The sequence below is a fragment of the Pristiophorus japonicus genome, chromosome 7, assembly GCF_044704955.1.
Source record: "Pristiophorus japonicus isolate sPriJap1 chromosome 7, sPriJap1.hap1, whole genome shotgun sequence".
In the NCBI taxonomy this organism is placed as follows: Eukaryota; Metazoa; Chordata; class Chondrichthyes; family Pristiophoridae; genus Pristiophorus; species Pristiophorus japonicus.
In genome coordinates this window covers 121,686,373-121,711,120 of record NC_091983.1, presented here as the reverse complement: position 1 = coordinate 121,711,120, position 24,748 = coordinate 121,686,373, and the positions used below count along the sequence as shown (strand labels likewise).

At 42.9% G+C, this 24,748-nt stretch overlaps 1 protein-coding gene across 1 annotated transcript in view; it reads right to left on the bottom strand.

Moving 5' to 3' along the window:
• LOC139266617 (triadin-like) overlaps window positions 1-24,748 on the bottom strand; it is a 110,173-nt gene that overhangs the window by 31,949 nt on the left and 53,476 nt on the right. Inside the window, exons 3-5 of the mRNA XM_070884211.1 lie at window positions 22,577-22,630; window positions 14,843-14,896; window positions 12,919-13,062 (exon numbers count right to left, since the gene is read on the bottom strand). Coding sequence (XP_070740312.1) covers window positions 12,919-13,062; window positions 14,843-14,896; window positions 22,577-22,630 — 252 coding nt within the window. The remainder of the gene's footprint in view (window positions 1-12,918; window positions 13,063-14,842; window positions 14,897-22,576; window positions 22,631-24,748) is intronic.

Below are 24,748 nucleotides of genomic sequence, written 5' to 3'. Positions count from 1 at the left end.
TGTGCAGGAAGTGTGTCCAGCTGCAGCTCCTGACAGACCACATTGTGACACTGGAGCTACACATAGACTCTCTTTGGAGCATCCGCGATGCTGAGGATGTCATGAATAGCACGTTTAGTGAGTTGGTCACACTGCAGGTAGATAGGGAATGGATGACCATCAGGCAGAGCAGTGGAAGGAAGGTAGTGCAGGGGTCCTCTGCGGTCACCTCCCTCCAAAACAGATACACCATTTTGGGTACGGTTGGGAGAGATGACGCATCAGGGGAAGGCAGCAGCAGCCAAGTCCATGGCACCAGGGGTGGCTCTGCTGCACAGGAGGGCAGGAAAAAGAGCGGGAGAGCTATAGTGATAGGGGATTCTATTGTAAGGGGAATAGATAGGCGATTCTGCGGCTGCAAACGAGACTCCAGGATGGTATATTGCCTCCATGATGCAAAGGTCAAGGATGCCTTGGAGCGGCTGCAGCACATTCTGGAGGGGGAGGAGGAACAGCCAGTTGTCGTGGTGCATATAGGTACTAACGAAATAGGTAAAAAATGGGATGAGGTCCTACAAGCTGAATTTAGGGAGCTAGGAGTTAAATTAAAAAGTAGGATCTCAAAGTTTGTAATCTCAGGATTGCTACCAGTGCCACGTGCTAGTCAGAGTCGGAATTGCAGGATAGTTCAGATGAATACATGGCTTGAGGAGTGGTGCAAGGAGGAGGGATTCAAATTCCTGGGGCATTGAAACCAGTTCTGGGCGAGGTGGGACCAGTGCAAACCAGACGGTCTGCACCTGGGCAGGACCGGAACCTATGTCCAAGGGGGAGTGTTTGCTAATGGTGTTGGGGAGGGGTTAAACTAATATGGCAGGGGGGTAGGAACCTATGCAGGGAGGCAGAGGGAAGTTAAAAGGGGGCAGAAGCAAAAGGTAGGAAGGAGAAAAGCAAGAGTGGAGGGCAGAGAAATCAAGGGCAAAAATCAAAAAGGGCCACATTACAACATAATTCTAAAAGGACAAAAAGTGTTAAAAAAACAAACCTGAAGGCTCTGAGTCTCAATGCGAGGAGCATTCGTAATACGGTGGACGAATTAACTGCGCAGATAGCTGTTAACGGGTATGATGTAATTGGGATTACAGAGACATGGCTCCAGTGTAACCAAGGCTGGGAACTCAACATCCAGTGGTATTCAATATTCAGGAAGGATAGATAGGAAGGAAAAGGAGGTAGGGTAGCGTTAATGGTTAAAGAGGAGATTAACGCAATAGTAAGGAAGGACATTAGCTTGGATGATGTGGAATCTATATGGGTAGAGCTGCGAAACACCAAAGGGCAGAAAACGTTAGTGGGATTTGTGTACAGATCACCAAACAGTAATAGTGAGGATGGGATGGCATCAAACAGGAAATTAGGGATGCGTGCAATAAAGGTACAGCAGTTATCATGAGTGACTTTAATCTACATATAGATTGGGCTAACCAAACTGGTAGTAATACTGTGGAGGAGGATTTCCTGGAGTGTATAAGGGATGGTTTTCTAGACCAATATGTCGAGCAACCAACTAGCGAGCTGGCCATCCTAGACTGGGTCTTGTGTAACGAGAGAGGATTAATTAGCAATCTGGTTGTGCGTGGCCCCTTGGGGAAGTGTGACTATAATATGGTAGAAGTCTTCATTAAGATGGAGAGCGACACAGTTAATTCAGAGACTAGGGTCCTGAACTTAAAGAAAGGAAATTTTGATGGTATGAGATGTGATTTGGCTAGGATAGACTGGCAAATGATACTTAAAGGGTTGATGGTGGATAGGCAATGGCAGACATTTAAAGATCACATGGATGAATTACAACTATTGTACATCCCTGTCTGGCGTAAAAATAAAATAGGGGTGGCTCAACCGTGGCTAACACGGGACATTAGGGATAGTATTAAATCCAAGGAAGATGCATATAAATTGGCCAGAAAAAGTAGCAAAGCTGAGGACTGGGAGAAATTTAAAATTCAGCAGAGGAGGACAAAGGGTTTAATTAGGAGGGGGGAAAGAGAGTATGAGAGTAAGCTTGCAAGGAACATAAAAACTGACTGCAAAAGCTTCTATAGATATGTGAAGAGAAAAAGATTAGTGAAGACTAATGTAGGTCCCTTGCAGTCAGAATCAGGTGAATTCATAATGGGGAACAAGGAAATGGCAGACCAATTGAACAAATACCTTGGTTCTTTCTTCACTAAAGACGACACAAATAATCTCCCGAAAATACTAAGGGACCGAGGGTCTCGCGAGAAGGAGGACCTGAGGGAAATTCTTATTAGTCAGGAAATGGTGTAAGGGAAACTGATGGGACCGAAGGCCAATAAATCCCCAGGGCCTGATAGTCTGCATCCCAGAGTACTTAAGGAAATGGCCCTAGAAATAGTAGATGCAACCATGGACTCTGGATCAGTACCTATGGATTGGAGGGTAGCTAATATAACACCATTTTTTAAAAAAGAAGGGAGAGAGAAAACAGAATTATAGACCGGTTAGCCTGACGTCGGTGGTGGGGAAAATGCTGGAATCAATTATTAAAGATGTAATAACAGCGCATTTGGAAAGCAGTTACAGGATCAGCCCAAGTCAACATGAATTTATGAAAGGGAAATCATGTTTGACAAATCTTCTCGAGTTTTTTGAGGATGTAACTAGTAGAGTGGATAAGGGAGAACCAATGGATGTGGTGTATTTGGACTTTCAAAAGGCTTTTGACAAGGTCCCACACAAGAGATTAGTGTGCAAGATTAAAGCACATAGTATTGGGGGTAATGTATTGAGGTGGATAGAGAACTGGCTGGCAGACAGTAAGCAAAGAGGGAATAAACGGGTAATTTTCAGAATGGCAGACAGTGACTAGTAGGGTGCCGCAAAATTCAGTGCTGGGACCCCAGCTATTTACAATATACATTAATGATTTAGATGAAGGAATTGAATATAATATCTCCAAGTTTTCAGATGACACTAAGCTGGGTGGCAGTGTGAGCTGTGAGGAGGATGGCTAAGAGGCTGCAGGGTGATTTGGATAGGTTAGGTGAATGGGCAAATGCATGGCAGATGCAGTATAATGTGGATAAATGTGAGGTTATCGACTTTGGTGGCAAAAACAGGAAGGCAGATTATTATCTGAATGGTGACAGATTAGTAAAAGAGGAGGTGCAACGAAACCTGGGTGTCATGGTACATCAGTCATTGAAGGTAGGCATGCAGGTACAACAGGCAGTAAAGAAAGCAAATGGCATGCTGGCCTTCGTAGCAAGAGGATTTGAGTATAGGAGCAGGGAGGTCTTACTTCAGGTATACAGGGCCTTGGTGAGGCCACACCTTGAGTATTGTGTGCAGTTTTGGTCTCCTAATCTAAGGAAGGGCGTGCTTACTATTGAGGGAGTACAACGAAGGTTCACCAGACTAATTTCCGGGATGGCAGGACTGACATATGAAGAAAGATTGGATCGGCTAGGCTTATACTCACTGGAATTTAGAAGAATGAGAGGGGATCTCATAGAAACATATAAAATTCTAACGGGATTGGACAGGTTAGATGCGGGAAGAATGTTCCCGATGTTGGGGAAGTCCAGAACCAGGGGTCACAGTCTAAGGATAAGGGGTAAGCCATATAGGACCGAGATGAGGAGAAATTTTTTCACCCAGAGAGTGTTGAACCTGTGGAATTCTCTACCACAGAAAGTTGTTGAGTCCAGTTCGTTGGATATATTCAAGAGGGAGTTAGTTGTGGCCCTTACGGCTAAGTGGATCAGGGTGTATGGAGAGAACGCGTGAGTGGGTTATTGAAGTTGCATGATTAGCCATGATCATATTGAATGGCGGTGCAGGCTCAAAGGGCCGAATGCCCTGTTCCTGCACCTATTTTCTATGTTTCTACGTTTCTATGTTTCGGTAATACACTCTTAAATTAGTGTGTATGTTTAAGATAGTTAAGTGCAGAGGGTTACCATGGATACAAATTTCTAGTAGAAAAGCACTGAAAAAGCTGGATGTAGTAATCCTGAATCAGAGATTGGAGATGAAGCCTAATGGTTTTGTGCAGAAGAGCTGGATAAATCTGGTTTGAGTCAGTTTTCAGACAAAGGGATAACACATGGTGCTAGAGCTGCATCATATTTTATGACCACAAGTAGGTGTGTTATAGAAAAGGTATAAAAGTAGTGTGATACTTTTAATCAGGAATCGCCTGGAATGGTTATGCAGATCTTTTGTCCCAGTATCCGATTGGTATTCTATTTGTGAGTATAATAGACATATCTGCTTACTTGTAATCTTGTATATGTTCAATAAATCTTGAAAGTTAATTTGTCTCCACAGTCTGAGCATTTCTTCGAACTGGAGAAGATGTCTTTTTTAGTCCCATTCCTACACTGGAGATCAGTGCTCTCCGCACACATAGGTGCACGGAGATCTTTTGTTCCATAGTTTAATGTGAGGTACAATTAGCAGTATAACTTGAGCTCTTCTTGCTGCATCTTACAATCTGCAGATACTGGTTCAAAACTGATACGTCCTTACTACACAGTATAAATGCACACGAGGCCCATGTTTGAGAGAAGGTCAGTCTGTGACCTGTCCTTTATTCCTTCACACTCAAGTGATGAAGGTGGGTGGAGCTTCCCCTTTTTTACCTGAAGGTCCAGATTACGAGTGTCTCCCACCTTGTGGTCATTGTTCTCACGGTGTACAACTTAGGTCAGATTATCCATGGGTTACAATGCTGGTTGAATACATGACATCACCTCCCCCCAAAGTCTTATTGGGATCACAGGTTGAGTCTCTCTGGTGGTATAAGCTCTCTTGTAGAGCGCCTGAGTTGGGGCTCCGGTTGTTGGGCGCTGGCCTGAGTGTCTGCTGTTTGCGGTGCCTCAAGCCTATCCAGACTGCCCACAGTGATTGGGCTCTCCTCCCTTTGGTTCCAGTGTGCGGTCATCTGTGGTGGAGTGAACTCTACATCGTGTTCTTCCTCTGCTTCTTCTATGGGGTTGCTGAACCTCCTTTTTGTTTGATCCACGTGTTTGCGGCAGATTTGTCCATTGGTAAGTTTAACTACCAGAATCCTATTTCCCTCTTTGGCAATCACAGTGCCTGCGAGCCATTTGGGCCCTGCAGCGTAGTTGAGGACAAAAACAGGATAATTTACATCAATACATCGTGCCCTCGCATTCCTGTCATGGTAGTCATATTGTGGCTGGCGCCTGCTCTCAACAATTTCTTTCATGCTGGGGTGTATAAGGGATAGCCAGGTTTTGAGCATCCTTTTCATTAGCAGCTCTGCGGGTGGAACCCCTCTGAGCGATTGTGGTCGGGATCTATAGGCCAACAGGAGGCGTGATAAGCGGCTTTGTAGGGAACCACCTTGGATTCTGAGCATCCCCTGTTTGATTATCTGCACTGCTCGTTCTGCCTGGCCGTTTGAGACCGGCTTGAACGGTGCCGTTCTGATACGGTTAATTCCATTGCCTGCCATGAAGTTCTGGAATTCAGTGCTTGTGAAGCACGGGCCATTGTCGCTGACCAAGACGTCCGGTAGACCGTGCGCGGCGAACATTGCCCGTAGACTTTCAACCGTGGCAGAGGATGTGCCTGAATTTAAAATCTCACACTCGATCCATTTGGAGTAGGTGTCTACAACAACCAAAAACATTTTTCCCATGAAAGGACCTGCGGAGTCCACATGGATGCGTGACCAAGGCTTGATAGGCCATGGCCAGGGGCTAAGGGGGGCTTCCCTGGGCGCATGGCCCAGCTGGGCACACGTGTTGCACCTGCGAACACAAAGTTTCAGATCTGCGTCTATCCCTGGCCACCAAATGTGTGACCTGGCAATTGCCTTCATCATGACAATGCCCGGGTACTCATTGTGGAATTCTCTGATGAACACCTCTCTGCCCATCTGGGGCATGACTATGCGGTTTCCCCACAGTAGGCAATCGGCCTGAATCGAGAGTTCATCCCTGCGCCTGTGAAATGGTTTAAATTCCTCAGGGCATGCCCTGTACGTGGCTGCCCAGTCCCCATTCAGGACACATTTCTTGACTAGAGACAGTAGCGGGTCTCTATTTGTCCAGACTTTAATCTGACGGGCTGTCACGGGTGAGCCTTCACTTCCGAAAGCTTCAACAGCCATGGCCATCTCAGCAGCATGCTCAGTAGCCCCCTCAGTGGTGGCTAGTGGGAGCCTGCTGAGTGCATCGGCGCAGTTTTCAGTGCCCGGTCTGTGCCGAATTGTATAGTCATAGGCGGCTAACGTGAGTGCCCACCTCTGTATGCGGGCCGATGCGTTTGCATTTATGGCCTTGTTGTCGGCCAAAAGGGACGTTAGGGGTTTGTGATCTGTCTCCAGCTCAAATTTCCTGCCAAACAGGTACTGGTGCATTTTCTTTACAGCATATACACATGCGAGCGCCTCCTTTTCTCCCATCCCGTAACCCCTTTCTGCCTGGGACAGACTCCTGGAGGCATAAGCTACCAGCTGTAACTGACCCTTGGCACTGACATGCTGCAACACACACCCGACACCATAGGACAATGCATCGCACGTTAACACAAGTTGATTACATGGGTCGTATTGTGTTAACAGAGTGTTGGAACATAACAAATTGCGTGCTCTATTAAAAGCCCTTTCCTGGCTGTCCCCCCAGACCCATTCACAACCTTTGCGTAGGAGCACATGTGGCGGCTCTAACAGCGTGCTCAATTTGGGAAGAAAGTTACTAAAATAGTTCAGGAGCCCCAGGAACTAATGCAGCTCCGTCATGTTATGGCGTCTGGGTGCTCTCTGGATCGCTTCCGTCTTGGACGCAGTAGGGCTGATCCGATCTGCTGCTACCCTCATCCCGAGAAATTCTACCTCTGGAGCTAGGAAGACGCACTTCGCCTTTTTCAGTCGCAGCCCTACCCGGTCTAGTCTGTGTAGCACCTCCTCCAGGTTGTGGAGGTGTTCTTCAGAATCGTAACCCGTGATGAGGATATCGTCCTGAAAAACCACTGTCCCTGGAATCGACTTGAGGAGACTTTCCATATTTCGTTGGAAGATCGCGGCGGCCGAGCGAATCCCGAACGGACATCTGTTGTACTCAAACAACCCCTTGTGTGTCATGATGGTGGTCAGCTTCTTCGACTCACTCGCCAGCTCCTGGGTCATGTAAGCTGAGGTCAGGTCCAATTTTGAAAAAAGTTTGCCACCGGATAGCATCGCAAAGAGGTCCTCCGCTCTCGGTAGCGGGTACTGGTCTTGGAATGACACCCGATTGAAGGTGACCTTGTAATCACCACATATCCTGACCGACCCATCCGCCTTGAGCACCGGCATAATCGGGCTCGCCCAGTCACTGAATTCGACTGGCGAGATGATGCCTTCCCTCAGCAGGCGGTCCAATTCGCATTCTATCTTTTCCCGCATCACGTACAGCACCGCTCTGGCCTTGTGGTGTACTGGCCTGGCATCCGGGTTTATGTGAATCATTACCTTGGCCCCCATGAAAGTGCCGATGCCGGGTTGAAATAATGAGTCAAATTTGTCCAGGACCTGTGAGCATGATACTCGCTCCACAGAGGAAATTGAATTGACATCGCCCCATTTCCAGTTCATGACAGCAAGCCAACTCCTCCCCAGTAGTGCGGGACCATCCCCTGGGACAATCCAGAGTGGCAACCTGTTCTCTGAATTTTTGTGGGTCACGACTACCGTGGCGCTGCCTAGCACTGGAATGATCTGCTTTGTGTAAGTCCGTAGCTGTGCGTCAATCGGCGATAATTTTGGCCTCCTGGCCTTGGATGCCCACAACTTTTCGAATTGTTTGATACCCATCAGGGACTGGCTGGCCCCCGTGTCTAGCTCCATTGATACTGGGATGCCATTGAGGAGCACTTTCATCATTATCGGTGGCGTCCTGGTGTATGAACTGTATACGTGCTCCATATGAACTCGCTGAACTTCAGCTTCTAGCGATTTCCCCCAGTGTTCATTTCTGCAATTTCTGCAGGTATTTTGCTCATCTCTGCATTCCCGGGATGGTGGGACTGACATATCAAGAAAGATTGGATCAACTGGGCTTGTATTCACTGGAGTTCAGAAGAATGAGAGGGGACCTCATAGAAATGTTTAAAATTCTGACGGGTTTAGACAGGTTAGATGCAGGAAGAATGTTCCCAATGTTGGGGAAGTCCAGAACCAGGGGTCACAGTCTAAGGATAAGGGGTAAGCCATTTAGGACCGAGATGAGGAGAAACTTCTTCACCCAGAGAGTGATGAACCTGTGGAATTCTCTACCACAGAAAATAGTTGAGGCCAATTCACTAAATATATTCAAAAGGGAGTTAGATGAAGTCCTTACTACTAGGGGGATCAAGGGGTATGGTGAGAAAGCAGGAAAGGGGTACTGAAGTTGCATGTTCAGCCATGAACTTATTGAATGGCGGTGCAGGCTAGAAGGGCTGAATGGCCTACTCCTGCACCTATTTTCTATGTTTCTATGTTTTCCGGCTGAATGTGTGCCTCCACACCTCCAACATGAGCTACTGTTGGAAACAAAAGGTCCCTTGCCAGTCGATCGTCCCTGACTGCCCCTGTGACTGTCCTTGAGTGCGCCATTAACAGATGTTGATGGCCCCATTACTGGCCGCATTGTCCCTTGCAATGGCGTGAATCGCTGTTCAACTTGCCATTGTCTCTGTCGAACTCCCCCTCTGGGGAGTTGGAGCATGCCCGACTGCCCTTGTCTGCCTGGAGAACTGTGTGCTGCTTTAATAATGTTGAATCTCTGTCCCAACCATTCCTTAACACAGTACCTCTCGTCTGTTCTGCTAGTGGCCATGCTCGCGTGGTTTAAATCTCAGTTTCTCGTCGCCATTGATCCGTCCTTACTATACAGTATAAATGCACACGAGGCCCATGCTTGAGAGAAGGTCATTTTGTGACCTGTCCTTTATTCCTTAGCACTCAAGTGATGAAGGTGGGTGGAGCTTCCCCTTTTGTACCTGAAGGTCCAGGTTAGGAGTGTCTCCCACCTAGTGGTCATTGTTCTCACAGTGTACAACTTAGGTCAGATTATACATGGGTTACAATGCTGGTTGAATACATGACAAAAACCAGTACCTATAATATAACAGCAGTTGAAGAATATTTTACTTTACAATTTTGTGGGCTCTGTCTAACTACATTTCAATGATCCTAACCTGAGAATCTGATTGTGCTGTTCTCATTTTGAAAGAGTCACATTTTCAGGCATGTTCTGATTTGCCAAAATTCCCATTTACTTTTATGTCTGCTGTGGCCATGGGGAAGGATGGCACAGTCTTCACGCTGCAACAGAGGAGTAATAAGCTGTTTCACTGAATGCTTCAATCAGCTCAAAGCCCATTGTTGCAGCTTAGAGTCTGTCTTCTTGCACTGTAACTTTTAGTGCTTTACACAGTCTCATGGTATCACTTTGATATATTCAATGATGTTCTAAGAATTCTGCTTCACTGCAAATTACAGTCATTCTCTCCAAGCTAGCCAATCAAATTGCTCAATAACAATAATCTGCAATGAACCAAGGTAGCAACAGACAAGCCAAAGGGAAAAATAGGGATTTTATTTAAAGGAAGGTTTTCCAAAAATACAGTATAATGGGGTATACGCCTCTCCTGATTGGAACAGAATACTCGACAGAGTGTATAATAGGCGGCCGATGTGATACCGTTCATTTTGTGCACTTGCCCAAGTCAAATTTCTGACCCCATGTTTTTATTCTTGGCCATTCCTTGTCAAAGTACATTCCATATTTCTTATTTAATAGTTTAAATTGATTTTAAAATATATTCAGCCATTGCTGACTCACCAGTTGAAGCTCAGTTTATTGTGCCATTTCTCAGGTCTAGGAAAGATGGGCACAGGAGCACTGAAGCATGTTATTCTCTGCATCCAGCCTAATGATGCCAGAGCCTTTTCCCCATTACTGAATCTATTCATTGGAACACCTCTCAGCTACTGACAACTTTTTCAACCCATCTTATAGACTTAAAGAACTGACCTGCATTCCCAATGGATAAATAAGTAAATAGTCACATTATGTGTTATTGAACCATATAGATCAGTAAGATCCAAGATTTGAATCCTGGTCTATGCTGACCTAGCTGATCTCCCCTGAAATTGCAACAGGTTTCAGTACCTCTAGACTGAAGGAAAAACCCATATCCTCTCCATCACCAAGACCACCTACTTCCACTTCCATAATATTTCCCGTCTTCACACTTGCCTCAGCTCATCTGTGGTGAAACCCTCATCTATATTTTTTGTTATCTCCAGACTTAACTATTCCATGCACTCCCATTTCCACCCTCCATAAACTTAAGCTTATCAATCTCTTCTGCCCATATCCTAACTTGCGCCAAGTCCCATTCACCCATCATCACTATGTCACTGGCCTACATTGTTTCCCAGTCCACCAATGCCTTGATTTTAAAATGCTCATCCTCATGTTCAACTCCCTCCGTGATCTTACCCCTCCCTATCTCTGTATCTCCTCCATCCCTACAATCGTCCAAGAACTGCATTCCTCCAACTCTAGCTTCTTATACATCCCCCACTTCCTTTGCCCCACCAATAGTGGCCATGCCTTCACATGTCGAGGCCCTAAGCTTTGGAATTTCCTCCTTAAACCGCTCCGCCTCTCCATTTCTCTCACCTCCTTTAATACACTCCTTAAAACCCGCTTCTTTGACCAAGCTTTTGGCCATCTGTCCTAATGTCTCCTTTAGATCAGTGTCAATTTTTGTCTAGTACGATGAAGCACCTTGGGACATTTTACTATGTTAAAAACTCTATATAATTGTAAGCTGTTGTTGTTTGGAAAGAACCAGTGGTTAGGATTCCAGTTTCTGATTGATGTTCACTGATCCCTGCTAGAAATTGTGAATGTATAGATATGAAGTAAGGACTGGATTGGGCTCAACTATGATGATCCCTGCATTAAATTCATGTGCCAGCATTAACATATAAGGAACGACCAATTGAGCAAGTTAAGCATTTTGATAATATGAACTGAAAAATATTTTATGGCTAAAACCAAACGTTTTGCTGCAGTTGACTTCCTCTTCGAATTTCATAATCACAAGTTCAGACAATTAAAGATTTAATTTTAGTTATAGTACCTTGTTCATTTAACTTTTCTGAGGAGTGTATAGGATCAAAGTTCAAAATGCATACATTAATCATAAAAATGTCAGTGTCACTGATTCATACAAGACATCAAAGTGAGACAAAATGCATTTGTTTTTCATTAACACTCACAAGCAATTAAAGTTAGACAGAATACTTAGAAAGAGGATATGGCATTCAATAGGTAGAATGATAACTATACAAGGCAACCTCAAAATGACACAAGGGCATTTTAATCAAAAATCACTCCAAAGATCCTTTGACAAGATGTCATGGATGGTAATTCTTCTGTTTCCCAGTTGCAAAGATCAATGTGAACAAAAGCATTGTACTTATAGCTTTGTGTTAGAATATGAATTCGAGCAAAAGAAAGTTATTTGTACCACATAGCTGGTATTATAATCTCAATAATCAGTCAAACATTTTAATCGCGTTTAGGAACTGACATGCTTATTGTGCATTTCTACAGTGTTTCGTTACAGTTGTTTCAATAAATAAAACATGTGAATGCTTTATTTTTGTAGTGGGAGCTAAATTGAAATTAATTTCTTGAAAACATATTTGACATGAATTCTGTGGCTTATTCTGTGGAATTCTGTGGAATTCTGTTAAAATATATTTGTTTTCCCATGTCTAGATCACAAAAAATATTTGGTTTATTCTGTGGTTATTTTCAGTGAGAAAGCCTTTACCCTTTATTTCAATAATCCATTTGCAGCCAGAACAAATTAAAAATTGATTGGGATAATCTTATGAAACATACGCTACTGGCTTGGAGTCTTACTCACTGATAGAGTAAATCACTCCCCGTGATTTTCTGTTGATGGAAAGTAATGAATGGAAAACCATTACGGACATGTGTCCGAATTCGTGATACACATTCTCAGTGGGAGAGGCTCCACGCGAGGAGCATGATTTTCTTAAATTCCCCCTAACCGTATTAAAATATCTTTATATATTTCTCTTTACTTCCCCTCCCACCCTCTCTCCATTTATGAATGAATGTTGATTTCATGGCGGTGAGAAATATTTGTGCTGAAAATTGGAAGGTTAAATGTAGCATGAATTAAATGCTCATTAAAACTCACTCAACTCTGCCACAATAAGTGCCTTCACCTAAATCTCAGAAGTGCATCTCCCTTCTGAGTCAGTATGGCATTTCCATTTTCAACACCAACTTTTCTTCTGGCATCTCTGAATCAGAGTGCTTGCTGAGTACCAAGTAATGGCAACTTGTGAGTGGTTTCACACTGTTTACCCATAACCACAGGGAATTGGTTTGAGACTGCTCAAACAAATTGACATATGACTATTTACAGCAGAGAGATTTTCATCTCACTAGACCTTTCTGGCAGTGAAAGGGCAGGTCATAATCCATCATGCCAAATAATTTCCAATAATCAGGTAGGGACCAGAATTTCTTGTTTTTTTATCAAAATAAAAATAGCTTTTTAAAAAATTGTGCTGCAAATGTAAACATATGAAACAGATAAGAGAGCTGGGTGAAGAATGCCCTCCCTTTACCTAACAATAAAGTAGAAATGTACCACAGAATTTTCAGTGCAAGAAGCTTTCCAAGTTTCTAAAAATTAAAATGCCTTACTGTAAAAGCTTAGCAAGCAGACATATTACAGCACTTGTAATTCTAGTTTCTTCAATCAGGTTGGACATAGTGCTCATATAATGTAATCATTTTATACTCATATTACATATAAAAGTATCTACAACTATACAAGTCTGTTTGCTCTGAATACCTTCATCCATATCGTCATCGGGGTATTCTGTGGTTGTTAATATATCACATAGTAAAGATATAAAGCCATAGATCCAATCTGAGGTATCTTCCACAGCCTCATCTATGACTTTCATGGGGTCTGAGCTTAAATCTTTAAAACCTCCTGAATACATATAAGGAAAGAGCAGTAAGAAATAAAGAAAATAGTTCAGAGATTAAAAGAAGAAAATGGAACCGCTGCAAAAATAATTTTTTGTTGAAATCTCTTTCAGAGAGATGAGGATGTTATTTATTTTATGTACATTATTATTATGTACATCTAATAACAGTGTCAGGGGAAATCTCTTCGACTAGTTTACCAGATGCAATGGTAGAAATGAAAAAGCATCGGGTACTAAAAATATTTTTCTACTACATATAGAGATGAACATTAATTCAATCAGTCTTGCCATAGGTTTTGATGAGAAAGCTATTTATTTCTAAATAAAAATCCATTGCTTAAAAAATCAGGTTATTTCACCAGATAGCATAAAAAATGATAATTCTCTTAAGAAAATGTTATAAAAATTATATTTAAATTGAGTAGAAAAAAGAAGACAGGTACAGGTATTTTAAAATTACAGACAATTCCCAACCTTAGGCAAGGACAGACAAAAACATCAGAATTGTTATTCTCTTTTAACCTGGAATGGCTATTACTCTGACACTGATCTAGCTCCATTTACGTAAATACATTTCTGTTATTTTGTACAAATAGGTGGAAGTATGGCTTACCCTGGGAAACTGGGTAAGGTAAGTCTCTACTAATGGCTTTAAAAATGGATTAATTTGCTGAGGTGGGTACAAAGAAAAAATGGCAGCTCACTTGAGTTGGGACAATTAACAGAATTTGGCCACAGCTGGTTTTGACTGACTGACTGTGGAATGGGTTCAAATTATGTTCTTCAGAACACTGTGGAAAAAATATTGACAACAAAACCTAGAAGAACAAGTGAGACCAAAAAGTTTGTGAATGGTGCTTTTTAAAAATAACAAGAATTAAAGATGGTATGGGGTTGATTTGCATCTTTACCGCCTGGGCAGTAACCAGTAAAGGGGATCAACTGCATGTTATAAAACCCTCCTCATTTTTATTCCATTGAAATCAATGGAATGACAATCAGGCAGGTTCTATAACCAGTGGGTGATCTGCTTCACCAGGTAGCTCCGATGAAAATCCTTTTAAATCTGTGGTGTTCACGGTAGAATGCACAGAAGAATCTGTTGAAATTTGAGGCTGTTGCTGCCCTCAAAGATATTTAAGAATAGCTACTTCTTCAATATACTGTGTGAAGCCTGTGCACATTTTCACCATCAAGCAAAGGCATTGCAAAGGCAAAAGCTGCAAATCATATACATGCATCCCACTCATTCGGAGAACATGCAATGATCATTCATAAAATCAAAAACATAGCTGTTAGTTTCTAAACATTTCAATAGGAGTTAGGAACAAAGAAATAATCCTATGTCCCTTTGATCAGTGAGTTGGAATGTACAATCTGTTACATTTCCAATTAGCCCATCTTTAGTGCAGCAGGGTTATTTTAGCACATGCCACCATGTCAAATTAACCAGTGTGGAGAACACTTAACATTAAAATAAGACATAGATGGAAGAGTAAAATGCTTGTATACCAGGATTGGTGAAATTTACAAGACTTTACTCCTTCAAGGTTAAACTATGAACAGTATAAATTCACATAATCCATGTTCAGTCCACTGCAAAAATACTTCCCTTCAAGGAAAACAAACATTTATTGATTATACATTTTGGTTAGTGGTGTGCCACAATTCTTTGTAAATGCATTACAATTTGTCACTTTGATTTGGGACATAAGTCTAAGTGTTAGAGTTCCTTGAAGGCAATGCCACAAATTTAATGAACAACATGAAATGAGTCCTTGCCTCTAGGGCTCTGTGCTTCCTTTAGTACTTTGCCGACATCAACTTGATGCTTTCCTGTTAGGACAATATGCATTAAAAAAGGGAGAGTGAAGAGTTACAGAGACATGCACCATAGGAAAAGTCAAGAGAGATCATTTAGTCCACTCAGTGCAGTACTCGTGGTGTCAGTAACTGCGGCTGATAGTACAAAAAATCTAGCAAACACATAGACAAACAAATAAACACTTTAGAGAAAACATTAAGTCAAAGAAAGATAACACTGAGCTTTTAAAATTCAGTTCCACTCAGTTAATCAATCATAGAGGCCTCACTATATTATGCATTAAGTTCATTGCAGGGCATGCGAACAACTAAGGTGCAATTCCTCTTTAATAATGCTAGATGTATTAATAGTGCAGATCTCCTGTTCTCAATTTAGAAAACATGTGAAATTCTATCTAATGATGCAAATAAAAATAAACAGTGAAATAAAGTATGAGGTAAATCTACACTGTGCATACTTTTTACATGAATGAGGGAATATTTATAAAAATCATTATTTAGAATTATATTTTCTTTTGTCATATGATGTTGTAGACTATGATCTGTAATATGTTAAAAATAGGACTCTTTAGTCCTCCAAAGTTTGAGAAAGAGAAAAGAGATTGGGAATGTGTAAACTATCTTTTTTCTTTCGGTATTGCTATAGTGTTTCTCAAAAGTACTTTCAACATATAAAATTAATCTCTAAACAGTGGAAGCAAGATTTACATAGCAGGCTGTTAAATTGGCCTCCATAGCCACCTACCTAAGAATGCAAATGAGCAAAACAATAATTGAGACTATGCCCTGATCTTATCTCAGAGATGGAGAGGCAATTTTGCATTCGGGCTCAGGTCCTACCGAATTTTATGTCAGGACCTGATTATCATTATAGTCTCTGTTTCCCACCGCAGCAAGACAGATTGAGAGGCTGGCTGCTGGGAAATGGGAGGTCTTCAGCACTAGACCACAGCCAGGGAGCAGAGAGGATGGAAGGATCAGAAAAGCCGAGGTGAGGGGGTGGGGGGGAAAACTGGAAGCCAAAGGGGAGATCGGAGGCCTGGGTCGGGGGGAAGATCGGGGCCCGGAGCGGGGGGACGATCGGAGATCGGAGGTCAGAGGGGAGATCGGAAGGGTCGGGGGTTGGAGGGGCGGGGGCTGGAGATCGAAAGGGTCGGGGAGGTGGGGGGGGAGATTGGAAAGGTCGGGTGGGGGAATCGGAAGGGTCATGGGGTGTCCGATCGCGTGGGATGGGTGAAGCAGGTAAACTGGATCCAGCAGGTAAGTAGAAAGGCACTTACCTCCTGGATCTAGCAGTCCTCATCTCCCTTTAGCCAACGGGTTTTCTGAGGCCCGGGAAACCCAGCCGGCCAGGATTGAATTTAAAATGGTGGTTAATTCTGATGCATGCAGCCTCATTATAATATTTAAATGACCAACCACGTCCTGAGAGCGGGTTGGTTGCTGGCTCCTCCTGTTCGCCTCTGTTAAAATGGGTTGGACGTGGGCTGGGGGTCGGGTTTCAGATTTTTTAATATTTTTACATCATATCCACCCAAAACCACTTGTTTTGGGGGTTATAATTCCCACCTATATTTTACCCATCTCAATAATTTTCACAAAAAAGTAGATGTAAGTAGCAGGTGCTGTAATATCAGTGGAAAAAGCATCAATACACTTAGGGGCAAATATTGCTCCCATTTTTAAGGCCCGTTACCAACTCTAAGAAACGGTAATGGGGCGGTAAGGCCATACCGACTGGGGGCTGGCGGAGGGTGTGACTCATCCGGGCCGGGAGCAGTGTAAACATGATTCCGCCATGCACCGACTTTCCGCCCCTCCCGGTGCTCTGACCCCTTGTCGGCCATGCGGGATCCCTTACCATCCGGCGGCGACCCTTATTCGCAGGAAGCTGCCAGTGACTTGGTGGTGTGTCCGTCCTTAAAGGGGAGGTTGCACCACCGCGGCAATCGGCCCGACAATGGCGGCCGCTGGTTTGGCTTTGCCGCCAACAGGCAACCTGGCAGCCCCTCTTGGGTGCCTGGCTACCGGCCCAACGTAACCCCTCCCTGGTGGCCCAGTGAAGGGGAGGGATGTTACTATGCGTCAGCGCGACGTGGCATGTCCGCATCACGCTGATGTCATCACCGCCGCACTGCCATGCTCAGCACAGCAGTGATGGATACCGCCCCGCTCCTGACGCAAACCCGCCCTACACCACTTCAAAGAGTGCCCCAAAGCACTGGGAGGCAGTGACAAAGTTAAAGAGCCGAATTTTATGCCTCTTCCCTCCAATTCACGCCGGGCGAGAACAATTCGAATTATCTGCCCCAAACGGGGCGGAGGCGAATTCCAGCCCTTATTGTTCAGGCTTATGAAGGTCATTGTTGCAGAACTTGTGCAGCATTTTACAGCTGCACAGTCAAATTGAAAATGGAGTGCTTTTCTCCAGGTGTGACGTTAGTGAATTTAAAGGCCGGATTTTCGCTAGGTTTGCGACCAGGTTTTCGCCGCGATTTGACCCTCTGCGGCGAAAACCCGGTCGGCGGAATCCTCGGGTATCTGTTTGCGGCGACACTTCCACGTACCTTCGGGGAGAGGTGCGCCGACATGCAACAACGCAGTTTGCCTTTGCGTTGTACCCTTATGCCACACCCAGAATACCGACAGGGTCAAACCTGTCAGTGCAGCCCTGCCAGCAGCGGTAAGTATGAAGACCTGAAGAAATGGTAAGTTAAAGTTTGTATTTTTAAATTATTTTTCAGCAAATTAATAGGTAAAGGTTTTGTGAATGTTTTTTGCAAATCCCTCCCCTTCCCTAGGCCTCTCTTGTACTGCTACCAGCCCCGGACTAAAACTACCATTTTCGCCAAGAACCGAAAATCTAGCCCATTGAATAGGAAAGCTGTTTAACCATACCACCACAATGGTAGTGGCGGCAAATCAGACTCCCCACCCACGCTTTCCTCCAACGACTTCTGTGACAGAGACTGTAATTCCCATATTGGACTGTACAGTCACCTGAGAACTCACTTTTAGACTGGAAGCAAGTCTTCCTCGATTTCGAGGGACTGCCTATGAAGATGAGTGGCTGATACAGTGGGGATTTTGGATAGTTCTAATAACCCCTCCAAATGAAATGCAGCTCATGTGGTGAAGCAAAGGGGCAGAACAGCCTGTGAGGGAAGTAGCAGGGACCACCACGACTGTTATTGCTTTTTAATTGGTATATATATTCAGTGCAGAACAGCTCTAAATTGTGTTACTTAGTGTTGTATATGCATGCAGGATCTCACCAGTTTGGCACATATGGGCATAAATGAGGTTTAAAGAACAGGCACCTGATGAGTATAGGGTGAGTAATATAGAGGAAAGCTATAGGGAAATGTTTAGCTTTTGTGCTTTTGCTGGAAAGCTTCATGTGCTGGGAACACAGATTGGGAATTTGAGAATGTGTCCAATTCACAGGTCCATAGTTTTCTGTCCATTAATTTCTATTTAAATTGGGCGCACACCTAAATTCTGCATAGGTGCTCCCAGTATGGAGCGCTCACTCCTAGAAGTGCTAATGTTCAAAATGATACAAGTACAGAATATAATGTCGATCTCTACAGTTGGCCGCACTGTAAGCAAAGTCTCATCTGAAGTAAGAGCTGATGTAGGTAATGAGGGCAGCATCTCAGAGGCTGCCGACTGACTATTAGCCTGGTTACAACTATCATTATGTGCTAATCCAATTACAATACTGAAAAAAATGCAGTCCCCACCAGCTTAAGATGCCCACCTTTAAATCGGGCAATTGTTTAAATTAGCCAAACAACGCTAACCATTTTTATTTTCCATTATGCTCGATTACACAGTTGCTGCTTATAATGAGTTAGGTGTTCTGAGTATTTTGGGCAGAGACAGGTGTTAGTTGACTGCTTCAATGAATAAACTTCTCGAATAAATGTTACAAATCAATGTAGTGTTGACTGTGATCAATTAATAATTATATTATTTGATGAATTTATCCAGTTATTGTTTGAGAGTGTTCAATTTCTCACTTCACAGATCTCTTTCCCTTCTCCTGGCTCTGAATCTTCAACAACTGGTTCAATCACTCCTACTCTCCCACAACAGCTGCGGCCTCCTTCCCTCTAAGAACGCTCCTCATCTCCAGATAGAGAGAGAGTAAGAGAGAGAGAGAGAGAGAGAGAGATAGATATTTTGAGACAATGGTAAATTGATTTTGGAACAATTAAGTTTTTGCGGCTGCCATTTCTAGTTACAGTGCTTACAAAAGTAGCATATGGTAATTGTAAAGTGGTTGAGCTTTCTTCATGTTCTCTTCACCTACCATTTCCACCTAAAAAATTAGATCACTCAGGTGGAGTTATAAACAAACAGGTCAGAAATGAGGAGATCAGGGCAAAGCAGTACAGAGATGTACAAATTCATCCGGGAAAGCAGCTGCAGAAATTTCTGATCAAGTTGAACACCTGAAGAAATTCAGAAGGATAAGGCCATTTCAGGTGGAAGTTTGCCGGATCAGCTCCAAATATCATGGAAACAGGCGGGTTGGCAGCACATGGCATGCTAATGATGTTGGGGGTTTCACGGTCCAGATATATTACAAACCAAGGGAGTGTGGAGGAGCTGGAGTTGGACAACCACATATGAGAGTTCGAGAAAGAACAGAAAGGAAGCTCACTCCTCACCGCACAGACTGAAGTTACGAAGGCACCATATCCTGGAAGAGCCTGTTCAGTCACACAGGGTGTTTAGGGAGCAAGTCTGCACTATACCTCATGCAGGATGAAGTAGTGCTATGTGTCTTATGTGCTCAAGATAGAGACATGGGAGACCAAGTGTTATAGCAACAGGCTGGGGAGAGGGAGAGCCATTCATTGGGCATGGCTGCCTATTCTAGGCAGCAGATGGACAGGCAGAGATGGCCCGTGGGGGAACCCAGGAGTGACACCCAAGGTGGTTCATATGCTAATTAGAAATTGTTTTCCCCCCAGAGACCAAACCAGTGATTTGTTAACTTGTCAAAATAAAACCTCACACCCACTGTGTTGGAAAGTCCTTTGATCTTTGCCTGTGAAAAGAGAAATTAAAAGAGAAAAGCTGGGACACAGGCAAGAAGAGAGATGGCAATTTTTTTGAAACAGGATAGCTATGAAGAGTTTTAAAGGGAAAGTTGTGAGGGCACTTGTAGACAGGAAGAGGTTAGAAATGCTGCAAGATAGTTTGATTGCCACATTGATTCACTCAAGAAAAATGCCCAATGGTGTGGAATATTCCTTACGCAAGGGTAAGTTCTACAGATTGAATTAAGTGAGTCTGGCCACAAGGTCTGTTCTGTATAGTCACTTTCCTGTGAAATTAAGCAGCTGTGCGATTCATATCTGGCCTCCTATCACCAAATGTTTGCTTGGTTCTTCGAATATCGGGTTCAGGTCAAAAGGGGGTACTGTTGTTAAAATCGAGATCATGATATCGTACAAGCAGATGTAGGGGAGTGCAAGTCAATTCCCACAAAAGTAAAACATTCAGGAGCCAAAATTAAACCCCCTCTTTAAGATCCATGAGGCGGTAAAGCCATTCCGACCGGGGGCAGGCGGATGGGCCGATCCATCGAAATTGCCCCTTAGCCAGAGGTAGCGTAAACGGGTTTCCGCCACGCCCTGTGTTCCGCCCCGTCGGACACACGCCAACCCCTTACCACCTGGTGGTGACCCCTTTCCGCCCTGCAAGGGAAACTGTCCCGCAGGAGCAGAGCCGCCGCTGCTTGGTGCCCTCGACAGCTTTTCTCAGTGGGAAGCTGCCAATGGCTGGACACCGCCGCGGCCGCCATTTTATTTTAATAGTCGGCCGACTCTGAAGTCGGCCTGACAATGGCGGCCACAGGTTCGGCCGGGCTGCTAACTGGCAGCCTGGTACACCCACTTGGGTGCCGGGCCATGGCCCAGCTGAAGCATTCCCTGGTGGCACAGTTGGCGCCACTAAAATGGCTGCAGAGTTCACAGTGGCTCTCGCGCTCAGCATGACGCTGATGACACTGCCTACCTTCCGCCCCTTAGTCGCCCCAAACGCCGTCCCGACAAATTAAAAAAGTTAAAGAGGACAATTTCCCTCTATTCTCCGCCCAATGGATTCAGGGGGAGAATATTCAATAAAATAAAATTATCCAACCTATTGGGACGGAAGCCAATTTCGGCCCCTCAGACGGCTAATGGTAGCACTTGACACCACTGAACCCGAGAAGAGATCTAAGGCAGACCTGAATTCATAACAGGAATTACACTGTTACACTGCTTTAGCCTACAAACGTGAAATCTTGTGGAAAGCAAATAGTCATGCATTAATAAAAAAATAATAATGCCATCAATTTTTTTTTTGCCCTGGGTATATAGATTTTGTAATCATAGCAATTCTATAATTATTTAATAGTTCAATAACTTTATCAGTCTTTCGCTTGCAAATGCTTTTTCAATTTTTGTGATGTTGCTTCACCTTTGACTTTCCACAAAGCAATACCAGCAGAAAATAATTCTTCATCGATATAGTGTAGACTCAAGCATAGCCTGAAATGCTTGGAAATGTAGTAACAGTACTTTACAAGGTATCTTTGCTCATATTTGAGATATTCTACAAAGTATGGAAATACAGTTAATTGAGATCTTTATTGATTTATATCCACCGATGGAAACCCTAAGCATGGGGTCTTGTAATGTTTATGTTGCTTTAAATATCCATCTGTTTCAGCCATTGTTATATGTGAATAACATGGGATCTGCCTTTGCCATTATCACATAAACAACCTGACATTGAAAAGACCTGTACTGTCATGGCCATATACTCTGCTATTAGTTTTTTTTTTAAATGGTTCAGGTATTAGCACCTTCTGCTCTATTGTATTTTTAAGGACATTCAAGAAAGAGATCAACATTAAAACTCAAAACACAACACAGCCTTCAATGACATGTTGAAGAAATTAAATTTCAGCAATATCTTTTTAATTCTCAAATCCAATTTGCGTCATCATATCTAACATCCCAGATGGTAGCTGGGAGTGACTCACTGGAATTAATGTTCTGACGAAAGGTCATCAACCTGAAACGTTAACTTTGTTTATCTCCCCACATGCTGCCTGACCTGCTGAATATTTCCAGCATTTTCTGTTTTTATTTCAGATTTCCAGCACCCGCAGTATGTTGTTTTTGTATGAATGGAATTAATGTTTTGGTTATATTTTGAATTCTTCTCTTTATTCTCCCAATAAAATGAACAAAAGAAAAAAAATAGCTTACTTTAATCTTTTATGAAATAAAAAAAAAAATCACAATTCATGCTATGTTTTTCCTAAAATTTAATGGTTTAGGAATTATGTCCATAGTCTAACATTACTTATTGAATATATGTTCTCATTTTTCTAATAAGCATGCTATGGCTGTGTCAAGTCATATGTGTTAACCATCCGGCTACAAGCATTCTGGAGACATATTGAAAATCATTCAGTATATTGTTGGCAGACTACAAGTTAATTATTTATAGATCACTTCCATAATCGGAGAGGAAGATAGGTTTGATTATTTTTGGACAAATCAACCATGTTGGATTAAATTCACTAAATTACAGTTGCACCCAAATGTATTTTCAAACATTCCAGAAATTAAAGCAATCAAAGCAGCTTCAACACCACCACTGCATGCAGTATGTCTTTACCAGGTGGCAAACAGGGCTCATCACAGTATAGAGAATAGGCGGGCTCTATGTCAGCTTTAGAGACCAGGACGGCAGGAGATGAAGTGTGACATGATTGATCGAGAAAGGAGGAAAAAGCATTAAAAGTAATGAGGACCCAGGAATGATTCAACCACCATTAGAATTCAGAAAAACGTTCATCATTTCAATAAAAGGTTATGGTACCAACATTAGGAAATTACTGCATTGCAAAGTGTTTGGAACTGAACAGATTGTAGGCTATGACCAACTAGAGCAAGGTCCCCTTTCAATCTGCCAAAGTCTTTAAACACTACCCAGTGCAGTAATACTTTAATAGCATTCTCAATTTCTTTTTATTTCTGTTTTGACTTTGAACGAAAGTGAAGATATTCCATATGAGACTACAGAGTTAATTTGTATGTTAGGTGACACAATGGAGCAAGGTTGTCACGTGTCTTGATTTGAACTAGCCAGTCAAAATTTTCAATAGGTTGCTTGGAAATGTGAAAAAGTGATCTAAGTGGTAGTTTTCTGACTTCACACTCCCAAAATGGAGCCTCAGCCGCTAAGTCAGAAAATTGTGCGGCGTGCGGGCTGGAATTTGCAGTAATGGATCTTTGTAACTGAAACACCCTACTGGTAGAATGCAGCCAGAAAATTACTTCTCTGATATTTTCTTCTAAAAAAACCCCACAGAAGCCCATTTTTCTTTGCATTTTGCTTTTCATAGAATCATCGACGCTTACGGCACAGATGGAGGACATTCGACCCATCGTGTTATGCTGGCCGGAAAAGAGCAGCCTAATTTAACTTTCCAGCTCTTGGTCCGTAGCCCTGTAGGTTACGGCACTTCAAGTGCATATCCAAGTACTTTTTAAATGCGATGAGACTCTCTGTCTCTACCATCCTTTCAGGCAGTGAGTTCCAGACCCCCACCACCTTCTGGGTGAAAAAATGTCTCCTCAACTCCCCTTTAATCTTTCAGCGATTAGTTTAAATCTATGCCTTCTGGTTATGGACTTCTGTGTCTTATGATGTGCAGGCATTAATTACTTTTATTTTTAGTGAACTTTCATCAGCAACAAAGCTGATTTTAGCACCCTTGTCATTCCCTGTTCCTAACCTACCCCTCTGACTTTTAAACTGATGGAAAGATGTCAATCCAAGATGGTGCAGGAAGAGGGGAAGATATACACGTTGTACACATTCTATTGAAAATAATGGGTAAACAAACGTGGAGGTGAAATGTATCTGAAAAGTCTCACTGATTCTGCTTTCTCACCGTCCTATAGTTTGTCAATGGGAACATTGACACAGATGTGCTGGAAAAGTGAATGTTGTTGTCATGGTAATAGAGATACATTTAAGTGGAGGCTTACACAGCAAAATCATAAATTAAAAAGCAAATTTAAGTAAATATTTTGCTTTTAAAAGCCACAACAGGTTTTAATATTGCTCTTAATACAGTCATTTGTTAGACTCTGTTGCTACAGCCAGCACATTATGAATTGGGAGTACAGAAGAAATTAGATAAAATACTGATTCATTAATAAATCAATGCAAAATTCAGTGCTCTAGCTAAAGCCTGGTTAAGAATGGAGAATATACTAATCCTCTGCTCGTTCCAACAAGAGGCAAGGCTTGAAAGACTTCCATTGAATTTAAACTTACAGCTGTGATTACTACCTCTCCTCCATTTTCTTTTGCATTGAGTCGGCTCCTAAAACCCTGTCTCTTTGTGAAGATCAGTATAACAAAATATGAAGTTGTCATATTTTCTGAAGGTTAATGCCTGAGTCACAGAGCACCATCTCTTCAGTTAAGATGCAAATGATTGGACCTGCAATGAACAGAACTGAACTACACCCATACCCAAGAAGGAGAAACTGCTTCATTGTGGCAATCAGACTTTTTCAGTCCTGCTTATTACCATTGCTTTTCTACTGCATACTACCAAATGTGATGTAAAATATCAGAATACTTACTATGCAGTCGAAAAGCAATGGGAATAGCCATGGCTCATTATGGTGAAAGGCCAGTGAAACAGGAATGTATTTGCTGTCTTAATACAAAAGATACAAAAACAGGTTTGCTTGGATATGATTGTGTTACTCTTTCAGCCACTTATTTTCCTTCTTGCACAGTGCCTCAAAGAAGCAGTTAAAATCACCA